Source organism: Falco cherrug, chromosome 11 (genome assembly GCF_023634085.1).
Source record: "Falco cherrug isolate bFalChe1 chromosome 11, bFalChe1.pri, whole genome shotgun sequence".
Lineage (NCBI taxonomy): Eukaryota > Metazoa > Chordata > Aves > Falconiformes > Falconidae > Falco > Falco cherrug.
In genome coordinates this window covers 5,360,240-5,380,128 of record NC_073707.1, presented here as the reverse complement: position 1 = coordinate 5,380,128, position 19,889 = coordinate 5,360,240, and the positions used below count along the sequence as shown (strand labels likewise).

At 41.6% G+C, this 19,889-nt stretch overlaps 1 protein-coding gene across 6 annotated transcripts in view; it reads right to left on the bottom strand.

The window, feature by feature from the left end:
- The window catches only part of PAK2 (p21 (RAC1) activated kinase 2), a 47,801-nt gene that overhangs the window by 6,010 nt on the left and 21,902 nt on the right, over positions 1–19,889 (bottom strand). For all 6 annotated transcript variants that reach the window (XM_055723294.1, XM_055723295.1, XM_055723296.1 and 3 more), the window contains 12 exons: positions 18,577–18,787; positions 12,772–12,872; positions 12,110–12,260; positions 11,204–11,235; positions 10,749–10,856; positions 9,385–9,517; positions 8,647–8,710; positions 7,790–7,838; positions 5,623–5,735; positions 4,975–5,092; positions 2,998–3,097; positions 173–369 (listed from right to left, as the gene is read on the bottom strand). In XM_055723294.1, coding sequence (XP_055579269.1) covers positions 173–369; positions 2,998–3,097; positions 4,975–5,092; positions 5,623–5,735; positions 7,790–7,838; positions 8,647–8,710; positions 9,385–9,517; positions 10,749–10,856; positions 11,204–11,235; positions 12,110–12,260; positions 12,772–12,872; positions 18,577–18,763 — 1,353 coding nt within the window. In that variant the 5' untranslated portion in view covers positions 18,764–18,787. The remainder of the gene's footprint in view (positions 1–172; positions 370–2,997; positions 3,098–4,974; positions 5,093–5,622; positions 5,736–7,789; positions 7,839–8,646; positions 8,711–9,384; positions 9,518–10,748; positions 10,857–11,203; positions 11,236–12,109; positions 12,261–12,771; positions 12,873–18,576; positions 18,788–19,889) is intronic.

The following is a 19,889-nucleotide window of genomic DNA, read 5'->3' as shown; positions in this document are numbered from 1 at the left end:
TGCAAATTCAAGACTGCTATCTCCCTTTGGAGGAATTTCCTTGCACTACTCACGCTCATTGGGGTTTTTGTTTCATTTTCTTTTTAACGTGTACACTATTAATGAACAATTTTTGAAAATGTTCATATAGTAAACACGCGCAAACAGTTCTAGCAACATCTGGACTTCTTACCCTCAGGGGGTTTTCGTTGAGGTACGGGGGTTCTCCTTCCACCATCTCGATGGCCATGATGCCCAGTGACCAGATATCCACTTTAGGGCCATACGCTTTCCGTGTGACCACCTCGGGGGCCATCCAGTAGGGAGTTCCAACCATAGTGCTGCGCTTGCTCTGCTCTGGGGTGATCTGAGCACAGAAACCAAAGTCGGCTGTAGGATAACAGAATTTTAAAATGTTAAATTGGTGCACCCCAAGTAAGTGGGCTTCCTAGAAGACTTCTCTATTACTACACATATATTCTACTCCTCTACACTTGAGAGGGGCTTGGGGGGGTTTCTCCTCCCCCTCCCCCCACTACATTCTCTATACTACAAAATCCAATGTGCAAGATAGATACAAAACCTGAAGGTGTTTAAGCAGGGCAGAATTCCATGGAATGAAGATAAGGCTTTTTGTCCTCTGGAAAAGGGGCAAAAGTATTACCCTGTAGAAGAACTGTATTTTGTCCAGTCCTTCCTTCATGAATCCCAGACTGGTAACAGCTAAAAAAAAATTAATCAAGCAGAACACAGAAGGCAAGTGTTCTACACGTGGTACGTTATACAGTCTGAACTAAAATAAACCACCAAAACCCACCAAAAAATCCCCAACAAATCCACAAACCATGGCTTCTGCCCTGCTAAACAGATTTGTGCAGCTATCGAGTTCAACATTTCACGCAATTTGGCTATCAAATACATGTACTACAGCTGACAGAGACAGGGAAACGAGGCTTCAGATACATGCTACCCCACTCAGCAGAAGGAGCCTAGACAAACAAACCTTTCCACAAGGTAACTACCAAAGAGAACAACCACACGCAAGAAAACAAGAAAAGTCACCTATTCCTATAGCCTTCAGGTGCAGCAGCAATGCATGTTCCATCATGTTACTTTATCCAGCTGCAGCACTCTCACTTCCCAGGCATGTAAAGCATCAATAAGAACACAGTTAAGGCAGGAGACAGATATTACCTTATCATTGACACTAAGTTTGAGAGAGAGAGAAAGAGAGAGAAAGAGAGAGAGAGAAAGAATTTAAAAATTTTGAGTCGATTTTGAAAGTGTTATGCCAAGCGCTGCTAACAAAAGAGCCACAGTCATGGAAGCGTGAAGTTGTACCAAGAGGACACGTTAACAAAGAACTACCCCCACCCTGCTTGCTGAAACACTGCAAACCAAAACAAAACCAACCAACCAACCAAAAAAAAAAATAAAAATCAAACCTACAGGAGTCACCGAGTTGCTCATCAGCACTTCCTGGCCTTTATCCAGGTGTCATACTCAAAGCACAGCTCATTCCAAAAGCAGCACCAATGCACGTCTCCTGACCTCCCAACAAGGCCGTCAGCAAGGAGAGAGAAGACAGGCCAGATGCAGAACCCAGCTCCACCAGCCAGTAGCGTGTGTAGGTGCGTAGTGGTGACAGGCAGACCGGTATCTCTTCCCTCTCCTGTCACCTGTGTCCCTCAGGCCAGAGCCTCCCACAGAAGGGGAAGAGCTTGAAAAGAAGGTGCAACTTCTTCCAACCTCCACCCTAAAGGACTGCTAGAAGCTCGATAATCACAGCCAAAGAAGAGCTTATCTCAACACTGATTACAATACCATTCTTTACAACTGACTCCTGTTTTCTCCTGTCTCTCCCTCCTCCTCATCCTCCCCCAGCGTCCTGGGGAGGATGGTTCTTTACACAGGCTGCTAACCCTGTCCTTTTGACACTCTGCTTTGCTTTGACAGCTCTTACTTTTTTGAGCCTTCTCCAGCTAACTCTTCTCAGCCACATCCTTCTACTGTAACTATTCACTTGTCTTTAGCCTCTGAATTCACACAGTTTGTCCACAAACACATCACACCCTCAAAAAATAAAACTTCCTATGCAAGCAAGAAGTGCCTCCAACAATGCTGGTAAGCAAATCAAGGTGCTTATAATCTTTCTTCCCACTCAATCTCATAAACAACATGAGACTGCAAACCATCTACACTAAGGAATATTGCCGAGATACATTTTCATGGCATTTCAAATTCCTATCCAACTGTAAAGTCACCATCCCTTAACTCTTTGGTCACTTCACGCTCTGCACATTCCTACATACCAAGAAGTCAGACAGACAATGCACCTCTCAACAGTCCCGACAGCTTCTTCAAGTGGTTTCGCATGTTTTTTTTATTCCCACAAGTTTACACACACCAGAAACTGACTTACTGTACACAAGTCCATGCATGCATAACAATTACCTGAAAAGCAAGTAGTTTCTTTTGTCATTTCATGATTGTATTAATGAAAGTGTGTTACACTGTCAGTCCAAGAAAAGGAGACCCAGTACAGGCATAGCATAAGACTAGACAGCAATACAAATGGTTAATAATGTATAATTTTCTTGTTAGTGACCTTCTAATGAAAAAGGGAAAATGTCAAAAGCAAAGGCATGACAACCTGAAGAGACTAACAAAGCAACTGCAGTTAGCTGCAACTTTTCTCTTGCAATCATTTACATCTTTGCTTCATTGTACGGTGCCAGTTAGTTCATATTTAGCAACGTATTCATGTGACAACAGGTTTGCTTCAACATCCTTCTAGTCTAACACGTTCACAGCCTCAGTCTTAGGGTCCTCAGAATTTCATACCTGCCACCTGCGAGTTATACATTTCATAAGACAGAACGAATTTCTGTTACTCACAGTCTATCAAAATACACCTCAGCTTTCCCTGCCAACTCTCCTTCTACCAAGTTACACTCTCAAGTCAAAGTTTACTGGGACAAGGAAAACAGAACATTGAAATAATTGTCTGGTACTCACTTAGTTTAACGGATCCATCCATTCCTAACAGCACATTGTCACTCTTAATGTCTCGGTGGATGACCTGGTTGGCATGTAGGAACTCAAGTGCTTGCAAGCACTGGATGGGAGAGGAAAAAAAAACACACCAAACAACAATTCAGCATATGGAAATAATGGAAATAGAATTTGTGCGTGTGAACACAAATGCAAAAGCAATGCTTACACCCTCATCCAATGCTGACTGCAAAAATATAACAGGTATTATTTAAAATAACCAGCAGAGGAAGCTCTTGTGCTAAAAAATACACTCCAGATCTCAGGAGGTCAAAAACCTTTTAACCATGGAGTAAGTTTCTCTGCTATCCCCTAAATCAAAGTCCTCACATCTCCCAGTTGTCACCCAGTATGCTCCCAAAAATTCTAAGATGTTAGTTTTGGTACATCCCACAAATTCTACAGAAGAATTAAGTGAGAGATTTTTAGCCTGAAGTCTCACCAGAAGGAATTGGTGAGACTTTCTTCTCAACACACACAGAGAACTCCTACAGGGAAGGCTGCAAAACATCTTACGAAAGTCACTAATACTGTTTTTGCTTTGTTTTTAAGATTAAAACCTTTCACACTAAGTTTCTGCCTAAAAGCATACTGAAATTTACTTTTGCTATTTGAGAATAAAAGGGGAAAAAAACCAGAAGGTTCTTCTCTTTCAGTATCAGCAGAACATTTACCATTTGCAACTTGGCACGGCTGTAGTCCCTAGTGAGGTTTTTATGTCTTCATTTGCTTTAGCAAAGTGGCACCGATTTACCAAACGAAGCGTATCTAATATACTGGGCAGCAGAGTTTTGATGAAGTACAATAGTTCAGTATTAGACTTTTTCCTGAGAAGTTAAATACTGTTACAGTAAATAGCTGCTTTGGGTTCTCTGCTTCCAGCTCCAGTTTCTCTGGAAACCATTGCCTGTCCATACACGTTAATGTACAAGTTTGCTTCCCATCCCCTCCCTTTGGGTGAGTCATCAAAAGCAGATGGCAGGTTGATGTAGCCCAACGGAGGGGTTAAGAGCCTAAGTTTCTCCTGCACAGCAGAAATACAATTACTTCTTCTGCCCTAAGAAACCAAGTCTGAGCTGGACACCAGCATTCTGACTCAGGGCAGAAACTACTGGTAAGTTGTGACATTTTTAACTCTCCCATTTGAAATCTTACTGCAATCTCAAAATTATTCCAACTACAGTCTTCTGGAGAATTATTTCTCTGAGAAATCCATAAAGAAAGCTTAACTGTCACAGAACTATAGATTTCACACACAACGAAAACTACTAAAATGAGAAAGGGACAGTCTGCGCCAAGTTCATCTTTATTTTAGTACATGTTTCTTAAACCATTCTTGTTTCATCAGATCCACTTCCACGCTTTAATCAAACACAGTTCCTCTTCCACCTTCTAGAAAACACTCATAAGCTTTCAGGATGTTTTCCTTTTTTTTTTTTTTTTAAATATGATTACATCTCTACTTTCTATGTTACCTATATATGAACACTCAAGTTTTCTTTTTGGTGCCTTTGAATAGTCTTCATTAGTCAAAATTAAAAAGACATTCTTCCCAGCTGCTAAATTTCTTCATTGCTCTTCCCTGAACTTGAGTTCACGTTATTAATATCTTTCTGTTAGGACTGTCAGCAGGACTAGGTAACCCAGGCACCAAAGCCAAAATCTTTATTTGCTCCATCACCCAACACTCCCCAACACCCAGCTCAAAAACTACTGTAGCTCTTTTGTGTTACAACTTGCAAATCCCCAATTTTCTGAGTTAAACTACTTTTGTTATTTTCTGTAATTTTAAGATTGATTTCTGCTCTCAGTGTCATTCACTCTTCCTAACTCCATGTCTCCAACAGCAATTGTTGCAATTACTCCTAACCTAAGTGTACCACAAAACCTAGGGGAATGGAGTGCACCTTCATTCCTGTACCCACCAACTGTAATACTCACCTCTCTGCAAACAGCAGCAATCTGTGCTTCATCCATACACGTTTCTGTGACCACATCTGTTAGAGAGCCTCCAGCTAGATACTCCATCACCACAAACAACTCATCTCCTACGAGGTAACTACAAACAGAAAATGAAAAGCATGCCCGTTTGCCATCAAGGAATCGAGAACTGAAAAGGGACTGTTAAGAGCTGATCAATGAAACAATTCATAAGCATTTCAAGACAAACAGTAATGAAAGTTATCTCTGGGAAGTAGCCTGAAATGTAAATGCTGACAGGAAAAGCTGTGTGCTTCTTACTACCTAAACAGGCAGCGTAACACCCTACATCTCTCATGCACAACACAAGCACTGTCCCAACTGTGCTCGTGCACCGCTGATCCCCAAAATGACACGTAGCACTGCATTCACGACAGAAGATGCCTTCTTACTGATTCATCAAGACCATTCCCTAGTTGACTTTTTTTCTTCCCACCCACCCCACCCCCCCATTTTTCTGTTTTCTTTTTCTTAGATGACAGTCTAAATACAGATTTATTTGCTTGTAAGACCTTTAGGTACAGGAAGTGTATGTCTGTGTAAGTATATCAAATTATAACCTCTTGAAAACCTTGGGGATTAAGGAATCAGCCAGATGTCTGCATTTACCTGTCCAGGAAGTTGACTATGTTGGGGTTCTTTAGCTCCTTCATTACCAAGATCTCATTAATAATCAACTCCTTCTTGGGCTGTTTCTGCAGGTTTATCTGTTTAATAGCAACCTGAATAGGACAAAATAAAACAGCAATCACTCAAACTTGAGTATCAAAACCTTTCGGTCATTCTTAACACAGTGAAAAGTTAGAAGAAATTCTGTAACAGGATTAAAGGAGTTTAGTACAGCTTGCGGCTGTATTTTTTATTTATTTATTAGCATACAACTTAAAAGAACGCAACTTGATGAGCATAAACTTGCACCCACAGCCAACATCATCCTCTTGCAGCTGAAAAGATCCACAAAAAAATAACAAAGGCCAGAACAGGCAGCAACGGAAACATTCAGGAGATAAAAAGATACTTGCCCAATCTCCTATCAACAGGCCTAAAGCAGAAGAGAATTGTGTAGCAACTAAGAGACAAAGCGTAGGACTTCCAACGCAAGGCATGGCAATTTGTTTTTCTATTTTCTGACTGAATTAGTATTTGGGTGTAACGAACGCAGGCAGGCAAAAGGAATTCCTCTCTAAGCAATTAAGCCAATGATTACCCCAGAGAGAGAACGGAAGAGAAAGACCTATCTTGTCCAGGAAAATAAGCTAAGCAGGACAAGTATTCCAGACTTTAAAATTGAGAATAATTGTGCCAGTTATGTTAGCTGCAACACTTTAAGGAGACAGTTCGGAGTTTTACAAGATAACCTACCCACAAGTCCAAAACCAAACAGAAGAACCAATATAATCTTGTAGAAATTATCATTATCATGTGGCCAAAGGCATTAACAGAAGAGAACTTGTGGCACAGAATCGCAAAATAACAGATTGGAGGGGACCTCTGAAGGCCATCCTGCCCAATCCCTTGCTTAAAGTACAGCCAACATGGAGCAGGTTGCTGAGGGTCTTGTGCAACTGAGTTTTGCATGGAGATCTCAGCAAGTACAATTCCACCACCTCTCTGGGCTCCCGTCCCATGTTCAATCATCCTGACTCTGAGGGAAAAAAAATTCTAATATCTAACCAGAATTCCCCTTATGGCAGTTTTTATCTGTTAACGTCTGTCACTGCATAGCTCTAGAGGAGTCTAGTACCATGTTCTCTACATCCTCCCATTAGAGCGCGGAAAACAGCAATAAAATCCTCCTTTGTCCATCTCTTCTTACCACGGAGCAGACCCAGTTGTACCCTCTGACATGAAGCACTGCGGAAGCCAGAGGGGTACCGCGTCCACGTAATGCATGAAGGCTGCAAGCCATCAGCTGCCAGCCCACCTGCCTGACAAGATGCAGAGGAGGTCTAAGAAAGGAACTGGACTGTGACATTGACTCTGCAGTCAGGAAGAGGACGTGAAGTCCTGCAGTATGTAGAAAGCAATTTAAGAGACGACGTACTGAGATGACTGAAAGGCTTGCGTTTTATCAAGACGTGGTGCTCCACTGCAGTACTGGTAAATGTGGTTACTGTTGAAAGGGCAATTACTTATCAGTGACCTAAGGGATGGCTACTTGTGGATATTTAAAGGAAAATTAAGGAAACCTGAATTCCAAGAATAGCAAATAATTGCTGAAATTTTAGTGCCAGGAAGCAGAGATGACCACCGGATGACAAGCGTGCAGAGTACTGCCAATGTCATCAGTTTCACCGAGTGGGTTTGGAGACACCAAGGAGTAAAAGCAAAGAGCAGGATGTGGAGCAGGCATTCTAAATACATCAAAGAATAACATGGGGCAAGCTGCTTCCATACAGATAGGCACATCCATCACCTTTACTGAGACCGGACTACAGAACAAGTGTACAAAGACAAAACAAACTTTTATTTCTGAAAATGCCAGACACCATTGCCTACAATTCTTGAAGGATAAACTGTTTTCAAAACCCATTTCTGGAACACTTCACTCCCTCTGCTTTTCACTGGAAAGACAAAACTATTTTTAGCTTTCATCATCTGATTACTACAGAACAAGGCACACACTGTTAGAAATGACTATGATAAATATTCTTCTGAGAGGTGATAGCAGAGATGGGAGCTACAGAAAGAAATCTAGTCAAACCATTTCAGCCACCTACAGAAGAACATTTATACAAAGAAAGCGTTTTCATGACAATGAACATAGAAAGCTTACCTCCTGCCCGGTTGCCACATCAATAGCTGTGAAAACTGTACCTGAAGCCCTGTGAAGAAAAACGTTACAGCAAGTTGCACCTCTCTGTGAAAAACATGCACATGAACAAACAAGCCACAAACACAAAATTGTGTCAGATGTTGATGTTGCAAGAGCTGTACCAAAAAAAAAAAAAAGCTATTAAAAATAAGTGGTATCACAGAAATGCCAGTCAGTTAACACAAAGCTGACTAATTGCAAATACACTCTTCTGACACCAGCTAGGCCTCCTGCATCCAGGACATCGAAGCCCCCAGAACTTGGGCTGCTCCCTACGATCTGGTAAGCTGAGCAGCACTTTCTGTAGTAGGTATTACTTTTCATTTTCCCCCAGGGGAACCCTGCCCACAAACACACACAGACCTATTTGGAAAGTATACAGTAGGAGTTAGGCATATATATAATCAAAGCTGGGAAAGCTACAACTTGCATATACTTTCTTCTCAGAAGGATTCAGAGGACCACTAGAAGAATAACTTAGTCATGGCAGTGTTGTTAGCTTAGCACACAGCAAGGCTCGCGGCGCGCCCTCGTGCTGTTCAGCAGTCACGTAACAAAACGGATGAACGCATCTTACTGGGAGGGGAGAGTACCAGCTGCACCAACAGCAAAGCTACAGAGCGACACTTTTCGTGTTAAAAGAGGCAATTCAAAACTTCCACCACCGTGTAAAGCCTTCACCATCCGTTTTATCACTGCTTAATACAGGCAACACTTCTGCCTGCTTCAGTAAGCGGTGGCTACGTGATGTATCAGACAGAACAGTACACCGCGTCTAATGTTGGCTCGCTGGGAAAGAACGTGGGCTGAATACTTACCCCTGCCCAATTTTTTCATATCTGTTGTATTTTTTCTTGGGATCTCCTATGCTTACAATAGTGCCTAAAAAAAAATAACAAAACAAAAGTCAATCCAGCTGTCCCCCCTTAGAAGAGCTGGCCTGGCCAAGGTACCTCCAAGAGTGGGCCAGCTCAGGTAGTAAAGGCTGATACATGAAGAGCCAAAGCTTCCTGACACTGTTCCACTCACAAATGGCCCAACCTCAGACAAGCATTATTTATATATACTAGATTATATTCTTCATGAGACAGATCATGCTATTTCCCCTAGTATCTCAATTTAACAGTAGTCTTCTCTGTAGCAAAACCCAGTATGAGGTTACGACAAATCCATTAGCTCAGCCAAGTCCAGAAACTATTCAGTTCTCGACTTAAGCACAGGAACTTTAATACAGTGAAAAGTTATCTTCAAGATGATTACGGAACAAGCAACAGCAAAAACTACTTTGTGTTATTATGGTTGTATTATACATACAGGTCACATTAGCACAACTGAACTTCAAGCCAGAAAAAACTTCTACAATTTTTTGTTATCCAATAGGGCTCTGAAGCATATTAAATTGGCAAAATTTCTGAAAGTAGTACTTTCAGCCTGACACAAAACTAGTCAAGCACAGTCCTCAAACAACCCTTACACAAAAATAGGATGAGGGCAAAAACTTAACATTCCTCCCTCAGTCATAAAGCTTTTGTTTATCCAAAATAAAAAACACCTACGCAGTTTTTCCATGATCTCTTCATCCGACATTTTGGTCTTCTTTTTCTGCTTATCACCTGATTTTGTCGCACTGTCAACAGAAGTGTCACTGGCTTGTGCAGGGAGGGGGTCAATTACAGACCGTGTATAAATCTGTTAAGAGAGACCATTTACCTGAGCATTTTCTTTACAATCATTGCCCTTCAGTTGAAAACAATCCCAGTTCTTCAAGATCCCTAAGCACCATTTTACATAATATGTTGGAGGCAGAAATTAGACCTGAGAAACGTTAAAAGTCCACTAAGTCAAGATGCTGGCAACCTTACTGACCTCTGAAAGAAAGACCCAAACACCTCCTGAACAGCATAGATGCTAGGGGATTAACTCCAACTTCCACAGAGATGTTTTGTGGGTTTGCTACCTGTTTATTCGTTATAATCTATGCTAGTTAATACAACAGAAACCACTATTTCATAGCGAGATCAACTACCAGTAAGATCTAAAGGAAAAAAAGCTTCATGCTTTGCCATGAAAAGAAGCACGAGACTAAGAAATTTCCCAGTTGCCCCAGTTTTGGGCATTTTCTTGGAGCTTTACTTAACTCCCACCTGAGCAGTTCACAGACATACACAGCTGCTCTAGAAATATCAGACTGTAGACTTGTCACATTTTCTACGTCTACATACTGAGTGGGCAATATAAAGCAGTAACACTTGACAAAAGAAACACAACTCACATTTGCACTCCTGGAGCGAGAGTAAGTGGGCAAGAGTAGCAAAATATACAGCTACCACAGCCAAAAGAATGAGCCGGAGTAAGTGGGAACCCTGGGACACTATTAACAAGGTGTGTAGTTCAGGATGACTACACTAAAACTGAATGAACAACTTCTTAAGTGTTTATATTCATGCAATGTTGATGACTGAGTGAAATAAGCAAAATAAGCTTTCAAATCTTAAAACTGAATTGTGTCGGGTTTAGGTAGTATATTTGCTGAAGGCTATCACACTGCAATCAAACAAAACAAAGAAAATTAAATACATTACACTTGTACCACTGTCCTGTGCAAAGTTACAGAAACTGGCTATAGCTTTTTAGAGCTAAAAAGCTGCCGCCTCATATGTTGGGTTGAAGGACAAGCATAACTGGATACCTTCAACACATGCCAACAAACAAAACAGCACTAACCTCAGGATTTCTGATCCAACTGATATCCAGAAATTAGGCATTTTCTTAGCAAACAAGTAAAAACCAGAACTTTTCCCTAAAAACTTACAACAGTTCATTTCACAAATATAACACTTCACTAGAAAACAGAAGTAGAAACTAAGTTCTGCAATACTGAGAAATGCAGGTCTGCACGGTAATTTTTACGGCTGCTCACCGATTTTGTGTGATCTGGTCGTGGAGCAATAACAGGAGGAGGAGCTTCTTCATCATCCTCATCATCATCTGCCACAGCTGTTGATGGTTCTGAACCTTTGGCATTGGTCTACATTTTCAAAGTTAAAAAAACCCAAACCACAAGATTATCTCCTGCACAGTGTTAAAGACATGCTTTTTTTTCCCCTCCTCTGACATGAAGATAAAAGAATTTTGATGTTGAACCAAAAAGACAGGTTGAGTGGTTTAAGTGCCCTATTACATTTTATTATGAGACTCAAAATACTACTGCTCCAGTGAAATACTCTCTGTTGACCCCCCCAATTCATGTTTTTATTCCACACAAAAAAAATATCTCATTTTGTTTTATATTGCAAGATTCAGCATAACAACAAATACAGAAGACTTGAACTTGCTTGCACCTAAGAATACATAAAGAATAGTAAACACACTCACCGTTGGTGTTCCTGATGGGAAACCATCTTTTTCTAAATAAGACAAATAGCAGAACATATAAGATCATCAGAAAAATAATGAAAAGTGAACTTTACAGAGTAAAGAACACAGACTGCTTTGGAGATTATTTTTTTTTCCATCTCTCAGAAAGCAAATTTCATGGTCACAAATACAAGAAACCAGTATTGCACTGTAAGACCATGCAGAAGGAAGCTGTAAGTTTCTAAAATCCTCCCCTAAGGGTATACAAACCTATTCATTCCCCAGCTTGCTCTTCACCTCACTTGAATACCCACACATAGTTTTCTAAACTGATCACTGCTGGTCACACTTACATGTTCTGTCTTACTGAGATGTTCCCTTAAGGGTATTTTGAATCAAGGATGAGAAATACAAACTCTTATTACTAAGCTACTTCCAGAAATAATTTGGAAGAAAACTAGGTAAAACTGCATCTGCTTGTACGACAGTTATTCTCTCAGCCCCCCACATAGCTCCCAATGTAGAAGCCACAATTTATTTTGCATCTTTGATGTCACCATATGGTGATATCGAATTTACAGATAACCACTTTGGCCACAGACGGGAGGAGCAAGGTCTCCGGCACGAAACCAATCAATTGCAGTCTCAGAGTCCCAGCTTCATCAACACAGCCCATTAAGTTAATTTTGACTGCTATTTTGAATTATCCAGTTCTATTTCTTTCCCTCTCCACTTAAAACAGGAAATTAACTGGACAATGCCAGTTTCCATTAAGTTTTAAATCCATCTTCAAATATTTGTTCCTCATTGAAAAATAGCTTGCTCTTTCAGCATTTGAATCTGATTTATTATTCTGAAAGAGAGAAAGACTGTTCCAAACACCCAACTCCTCTGCAATGTGCCTTGCACACACTTGGATCTCACCTGGAGCAGAAAAACTCAGATACTTCTGTTTTGCTGTGTCTTTGGAGTCATAGAATTTCAGCACATCTAGTACCGCCTGGGGGTTTTTCTTCTGTTCTAGCTTCGTGATATTTGAGGTCTGAAGCAACCGAGCCCATTGCTCTGGCATTCCCTGAAGAAAAAGAAAAGGCTGCTTTAAGCATCCTTCTAGTATTTTGAAGGTTTTTTAAAAAGCAGAACAGATTTCATTCTTCTACAAAAAGCATAACACACGCAGCCTTAAACACATGACCAAGCAGGATGGGGTTTAATGGGGAGCCATACATGCACACCACACATCTCTGTGCCCATGACACCACCTCTTTCAGGTGTATTAAGCCAGGAATGGGAATACAAAAGCACTCAACAGAACCAGCGTTACCCGCTAATGAAAGTAAACTGAGGAGGGTTTCTCAGGGAAGGCTCTGCCAGGTGACACAAAGCATCAGATCTGACATTCACACTGCAGAAGTACTAACACGCCACAGTCTCATTACTCTGCATGCAGTACAAATACACAATAAAATAATTCTTTTGATAAAAACAAAGACTAACTTGCACTTTATTCTAAAACACCGCAATGGCTTCACTACAGTGCTGACCCACAGATGTTTTCTGAACAACTCCAAGGCAGGGATACTTACAGTGAACTCTCCAGTAACAGCATCAAAGCCAACATGGATGGTGTGCTCAAAATCTGACGGTGGGGAGATTTCTGGCCTTTCCTTTTCCTTCTTCTTGCTTCCTGAAACAGACATTCAAAGATCTACTGAGCAAAGATTTAAAGTCCTATTGTCTCCATTTAATATAATCAAGCCAAGCATTACAACAGTTAGGATTAATGTAATCATTATTCTGTTTACTGGATGGAGGTCTTTACATAGGCAGCTCAGTGATTTGGTATTTTCAGGTTGGTATAGATTCACGTAAGAATCAACAACTTGTTCCATTCAAATCATTCATACTATGGTAGCAAGCAAGCAAGAGATTAAGAGCACCAGAGTGCAAGGAGCTCTTTTGAGCATATGAAATCTAAACATATGAAATGTTTACAATGCAAAAAAGGACATTTTAATATGGATTAAGAACACCACAGAAGACAACTTCAGTTCAACCTCAAGTTCACCCTAAAGACAGTTAAAACTCAGTTGCCTCACTGCTTCATTTCAAGGTAATTAATGCAAACTAGGACTTCCTGTGATGAAGATAAGTTTATAGTCTTAGAGCAATTACCTAATTTAAATTAAAAGAGAAAAAAAAGCCAGCATAAGTACCAGAAGCAGGAACAGATAATGAGAAGAACCATGTGCACAATCCAACCTAGATTCAATTACATTTGTAACATAGTTTATAATTCCAGGGGCTTGGGTTTTTTGTTTTTGGGGTTTTTTTGTTTTTATTTTTCCTGACAAAGAGAAAATAAAGAAAAATGGAAGACATTTTTCAGTTAACCCAATCTAAAACACACCATTCTGTTCTCTTTACTCAGAAAAGGTCCACAGTTACGTTGGAAGGTTTCAGGACCCTGTTTTCTTGTTCTTGCCAAAAGCCTGAGCCCTGCTTTCCTTCCCTGCCAGAGGAGTGTACTTGCCGTTTGCTCTGCAGGTAGAAAGATGATGCTCAAGGCCTCATCTCACAGTCCTCGGCGGAAAGGCAGAGGCCTGGCAGTGAGCTGTAGAGCATGTCTAACCTGATACCAAGAAAACTGCATCTGTAATCCTGGGAACGCCTGTGGGCTCGCAGAACACACAGCTGAGTCAGCTGCATTTATTATAGCGTGCATGGAGCCAGCAAGAACACCATAGTGCTCATAACCACAAAGGAAAGCAGCACACCATTTTGCAATCTAACTTGATTCCTTGATTTTATGTTTGTACATCAAAAAAAAGGGGGTTTTGCTTTGTTTTAAATTCACCTTAAAAATAAAAAGTCATGTTGTTTCAGTACAGAAAAAGAGCAGCTAAACCAGCAGCACCCTCTTCGTTACTACATGGCCAAAAGTTACGGAACATGGGACAAGCATAGATCACGCTACTCAGACCCAGGGAATCTGTCTGAAATCCCCCTACGCTGGCAGGAGATGGACAAGAAGCCGAGGACAATACTTACAAGTGAAAAACCATGTGGGCTGCCTCCAGCTGAACAATGCAGTGGAAAGACACGGCTATTATAAACAGGATATCTTTAATATGGCTGCACAGGTCAGAGCCAAAAAGCAAATGGACTGTCAAACATTCCCATTAACATCAGTCACAGGACAGAAGAAACTTGCTTATGTGAAAACTTTAAAGAAAGAATTGTTTCTTCCCAATCTCTTGCAATTATTTATGTGAAAGTAAGGTGGGAAGGAAGAAAAAAAAGTTATATTCCTCCAGAAGGTTCCTGTTCGGGAGCACTTGAGACGTAGGTAACAGGAGCTGGTGTTCAAACCCTCCAGCCTGTGCTGCGCAAATAAACCCACTCCTTCCAAAAATACACAAATCTTATTAGTAGGCTAGGCAAGGAGACTAAAAATCACTCCTCTGCCCACAGGAACAGCTGATCTGAGCAGCACTTCAAACGAACGCGAGCAACTCTTCAGTCAAGAGGCAAGTCCCGTGAGTCATGTGTTGGCAGGACATACTCGAGGCTCTTTGAACAAGGCCACTGTGAGGCCACGCTGCTTTTCAACCTCTGATTAGGTTTGCAACACAGTTCTGTCTTTAAATGGGCACCCCTTTAATAAAGGGCAATGCTCGTTTGAAACGGCAAGTCAATCTAAAATGCGGCCCCTGGGCCCTGCAGAGACAACAGCATATGTTCCCAGGAGTGGGGAGACTCGGTCCTTCAGAAGGATTTGGCGAATTGGAGAACTGATTAAGAAAGTGCCTCAAATACAGTTAAACTCTTCCCTAAATGAAGCCACAGGCATTCAGCAAGGTGTCACTCCAGGTGCTTCACATACCGTCCTGCATGGCAAACCCATCCTCAAGCATCCCTCACTTCCCGCCAGCCGACCTCTGTACGCAAAGCGAGAAACAGACACTTCCCAGCAGCCTGGTCGTGGCAGGTAGATGACTCCAGCTTTAGCGAGTTACTTTAAGTTTGAGTTACTGAGCTGCAGCTGAAACCACACTGAAATCTACCCCGAGCTGCAGCCTTGCTGGGTGATGCCCCACAGCACCTCCTTTAGCAAGTTCTGCTTGAAGACAAACATTTCTTGTTTCAGGGGACTGTTTTAAAGCTTTCCATAAACATACACACAGTTTCATTTGACTTCAGAAGTCTAGCCAAGGAAATTCATGGCAATTAAGTACTCTAGTAAAAGATGACTATCACTTCATTTATCCTAAACAATGAAACTGGGGGTGGGGGGGTGACCCTCCATGACTAGGTCATTAAATAATCCCTTCAAACAGATGATTATTTCAGTGCAGAACTAGCTCAGACTTGGGGCAGAAGCTCTGCATTGGCTAAACCCCATCGCCTGCAGTGAGTTCCCCGAAGCCCACCCCCCCCCAGCACCACCTCCTACGCTAGAGGAGCCTCCCAAGAGGGGGTCTGGGGGCAGAGCTGTGGCAATAGATGCGATGGAGCTGGCCAGGAGGGACCTTGCAAAAATCAGGTGGGCAGAGATCTGCAGAACAAAGTCAAATAACGTTAACCAGTAACAGCTCCGTTGCAGTAGCCTTGTAGATCTTCCTGTAAGGCATCCCTTCATTTTCAGAAAAGGAGAATTTACCATTTTGGTAGTAATTTCTTAACTTTTGCACTGGCTGGGGAAATTTTTCGCATGAACTTTTTTAATTCACATGTACTTTTTTAATCCAAGCAGGAAGATAGGATTTCTATAAAGCTTCCCAGCAGCAGATTTTTTTTTTCCTTTAAAGAAAGTATTTAAATTGGCATTTCTAGCGAGGGTGCATCTCAGCCATGCTAACGAACAAAACAACTAACATCTGACCACTGTTTTAGTGCCAGAAAGCCACTGTGTCCATTTATATCCTGCTTACGTTTGACAGCCAGTTCTGCAGTCTTGAGGGCCAAAACCATTTTTTTGGATGTTTACATTATCCTTGCTGCAGGTCATCCAATCAAGAAGTTTTTTTCCTAATCGACAAAACACAACTTTCAGATAGTTTCTTTCAGCTAGGTAATTCAGTTACCATTTTTCCTAACCACATTATCTTACCATGCAGTAAAACCTGCTTTTTTTCAGAAGGACATTATCTGAAATACTTTTTAACATCTAGAAAACACACTGACACCATTTTCTCTAAAATGTACTTTTCTCAACAGAAGTTATTTCTTCTGGTTTTAGTTTACATCACTAAATATCAGTAGGTATAAAGACACATGCTAAACAAGTATGCAGATTAATTTCCATCAATTTAGTACACATGAGTATTTACAGAGTGGTCTCAATAATCTTTAAGTACTGGGACTCCAAAGCAATTTCAGGTGAGCCAATACAACTCTAGACAAGTCTTCAACCACCTCCCCAGCCATTTCATCAAAAAACCAACCCACTGTCAAGATGGAAAGAGGAAACAGTCAAGGAGAAGTAAAGGCGCTATAAAATGTCACAAAGCTCTCCAGCTGCGCTGCGCCCGCTTGCATTCACAATTTGTTTCAGAACACAAGCAAGTCTTATGCAGTATTACTCATCCAGAGCAAGGAAAACCTTCTTTCATGTGGGGTTTATGTTCTACTTCATTATATCCCTGTCTGTAAAAAAGGGCTACAAGTGCTCTGCTGAACCATCGATGGAACAACATAATGACAAATGCCATTCCAGCTCCTAACCCATTCTCCAGCCTGAAGATGGCCAGATTTGATCCTTCCCCAATATTTTCTTTCAGCACCCACACCAACAATTTCTAGGCATTTCCTCCCATGACAAACACCATAATGGTAAAACACCAGTTTCTGCAGTATCAAAGAGCTAAGCTAGAACCTGCTCCAGACATGTGGCACTGCACCCAGCTAGCAGCACCCAGCTTCACCACCTTCACCAGCCTCAGAGGCCTGGAGTCTCTCTCTTGGGGTGCTGCCACCAAGCTGTGGTAGCTTCCCATGTTCTCCTTATAGGCTTACTTCTTTAAAGCTTACCCATGCCAGTAAACAAGACCACCACTTCCACTGCTGTAATCCAGCCATGGACAGTTATTTCACAATAAATGACCTCGTGAAATAACTACAAAAGCTACACTGGCCAAATCCTTCCATCCTCCAAAAAGGAAAACACGCCCACTGTTGAGAGCAGAAACACTGCCAGATCATGGAAAGCCAGGTCTTCCAAACAGCGGGAAGCCTGCCGCCAGCGTTTCTCTCCAGCGTGAGGCATGGCTGCAGAGGGACTGCTCACACAGCTGAAGCAAGAGTGAAAACCAGCCCTGGGGGAAATACTTAGCCAAGTGAATAAATAACCAGAGGAGCAAAGTCTCTTGAAACAGTCAAACCTGTGTCGGCATGACTGAACCAGTCCTGCCCAGCACATCAGCAACGAGGCGCAGGAAGCCAAGAGCAGAACTAGAAGACTTCAAAGAGCAGCAGGGTCTTCACCTTGTGCATCTTAATAGTAATCACAAAAATACTAACCGGTAGAGATTAATAAAATGCACATCAGTTTCAGGTCAGGCCTGTAACTCCCTGCACAGTTTTACCACACCAGATGTTAGAAGATATTTCTGTCTATGCACTATTTTGCTGTACATGGATAGAGACATCCCGGAGAACCAGGATCAGGGCTACAGCACTGTACATACATTCATCATACAGAAAAGAGGACAGAAACAAAGCACAAATACAGTCTATTTCATATATGAAATATACATATACATGTATGAAATACATGTATTTCATTACAGCAATTTTTTCCTCAGAAATAATCCTTGTTTGCAGCAATCCAGATTTTTCCCCCCCACTAGTAATTAATACTAGCAGTGCAGTTACACACACAGAAGGAATTAATTTTTCTCAATCCTCCTTCATGCACACTCCACCCTCACCACTATTTCTTTATTACCTTTTTTTCTCCTCAAGAAAACCACATAAATGGTTAAAATCAACGTGACACAACTTCCAAAACAGCTGGATGCTATTTAAACTAGCTATCTGAATTTAGCATAGCAAAATGGTAAGTAACACAATACCCAGGAATCACAAATATTTATTAGGGTTGTTTGGAAATGCATTACTTTCAACTGGGCAGCAAACATGAGAAGCAATAGGTGGTGGTTTTCCTCAGCAAGCTATTTAGTTTTTCGTACTTAGCATTTCATCTTCAAACATTACAGTGCAAACAGAAAGAACATCTCAGCTCATTGAACACACATATCCAACTTTCAACACTTCCTCCAATCCCCTACACTTGGACAGGCTGGACTCAAACGTCTAAAGCGCTACCAAAATTTAGAAATATGCGTAAGGAATGCAAGTAGTAACCTTGGAAAATAGAGGCATCTTACCTTTTTCAGTGCTAGAGAATATGGAGATGATTTTATTTCTAGGTTTTCTCTCTTCTGGTACAGAGGGCAGGGGTTTCAAGCTGTGGTTGGCAGACAACTGGTCTTTGCCCCCTGAACTGAAGATAGTACTGCTCATCCGGACAGGAGGAGCTGGTGGTTTGTCTTCCAGTTCTCCGTTGTCAGACATGGTTCTCAATAGCTAGTGAAAACACTGAAATAGAAATATGTTTTAACATAGGAAGAAAGCATAGAACCCATAAACATAGCATTTCTTCTGTTGGCTAACAGAGAAAGGAGGTACAAACTCAACTCTGAGGAACGTTGCAAGCACCACACTGGCAGACACTGATGTCTCCACCAAAGGAAGCGGATCCCTTTCTCACTCCCATTTCTGGGCCGCCCATTCACCTGCACAAGCAGGAGCATTTGTGGGATGGAGCAACAAATTTTTCCAGTGATGAAATTCACCCAGTCAAAAAGAAGACTCAGTTCTAATGTGGCCAGATTCCCAGATCTGGCTCACTACCACAAAGGCTGCATATGTGAAAAGGACAGTACGCGTAAGGGTGTAAGTACAGTATCTTGTAGGTATAGCTCTAGCCCAAAGAGCCTCATCCTCTGAAGTCAAACACCTTTAAAAGCCTCAGATGCTTTCCTTCTTGTCGTTTATCAGACAAGATCTTGGGGAGAAAGGAAGAGCCTGTAAGTCATAATTCAGCACACTGCCCAGGTTAAGTCATACTAAGAATATCTCTACCCAAACTACGCAGCCTGCATTAAAGAGCATGGGACGAAGATCCACTGGATGCATTCCACTTCTGAGTGACTTGCATTGCTTAACCACTTTGTGCCACTCTTTCTCCATTTGTAAAAAGAATACACTGTTACCACAAGCCTCTGAGTCCTTAACAAAAACCTGAGTGAGATCACAAAGAAGTGGCTGCTAAAGCTAAGAACACGGCACAATGAAGTACCTACATGACATATTCCACATTCAAGAAAATCTGCACTGGTCTTTCTTCCCTCCCCATAATATCCTGGAGATTCTTTTCCGAGCACGAAGAAACAGGCAGCCTCTCTGCTACAGAGTAAACAGCACAAAGAACGATTTATAGAAATTACCTCTCAATGACAGCTGAGGAACAAATATGCCCCTCATTCCTCCATACGCTCAAATGATGAGCTACCCCAACACATCTCTGTGCTGACCTCCTCCTCTCACAGCAGTTTGGGAAATGAATGGCCTACTGATGTCTACCAGCTGCCCGTCATAGTCCCAGAGCGTGACTCTGTCCTAGCCACACCACTGCAGC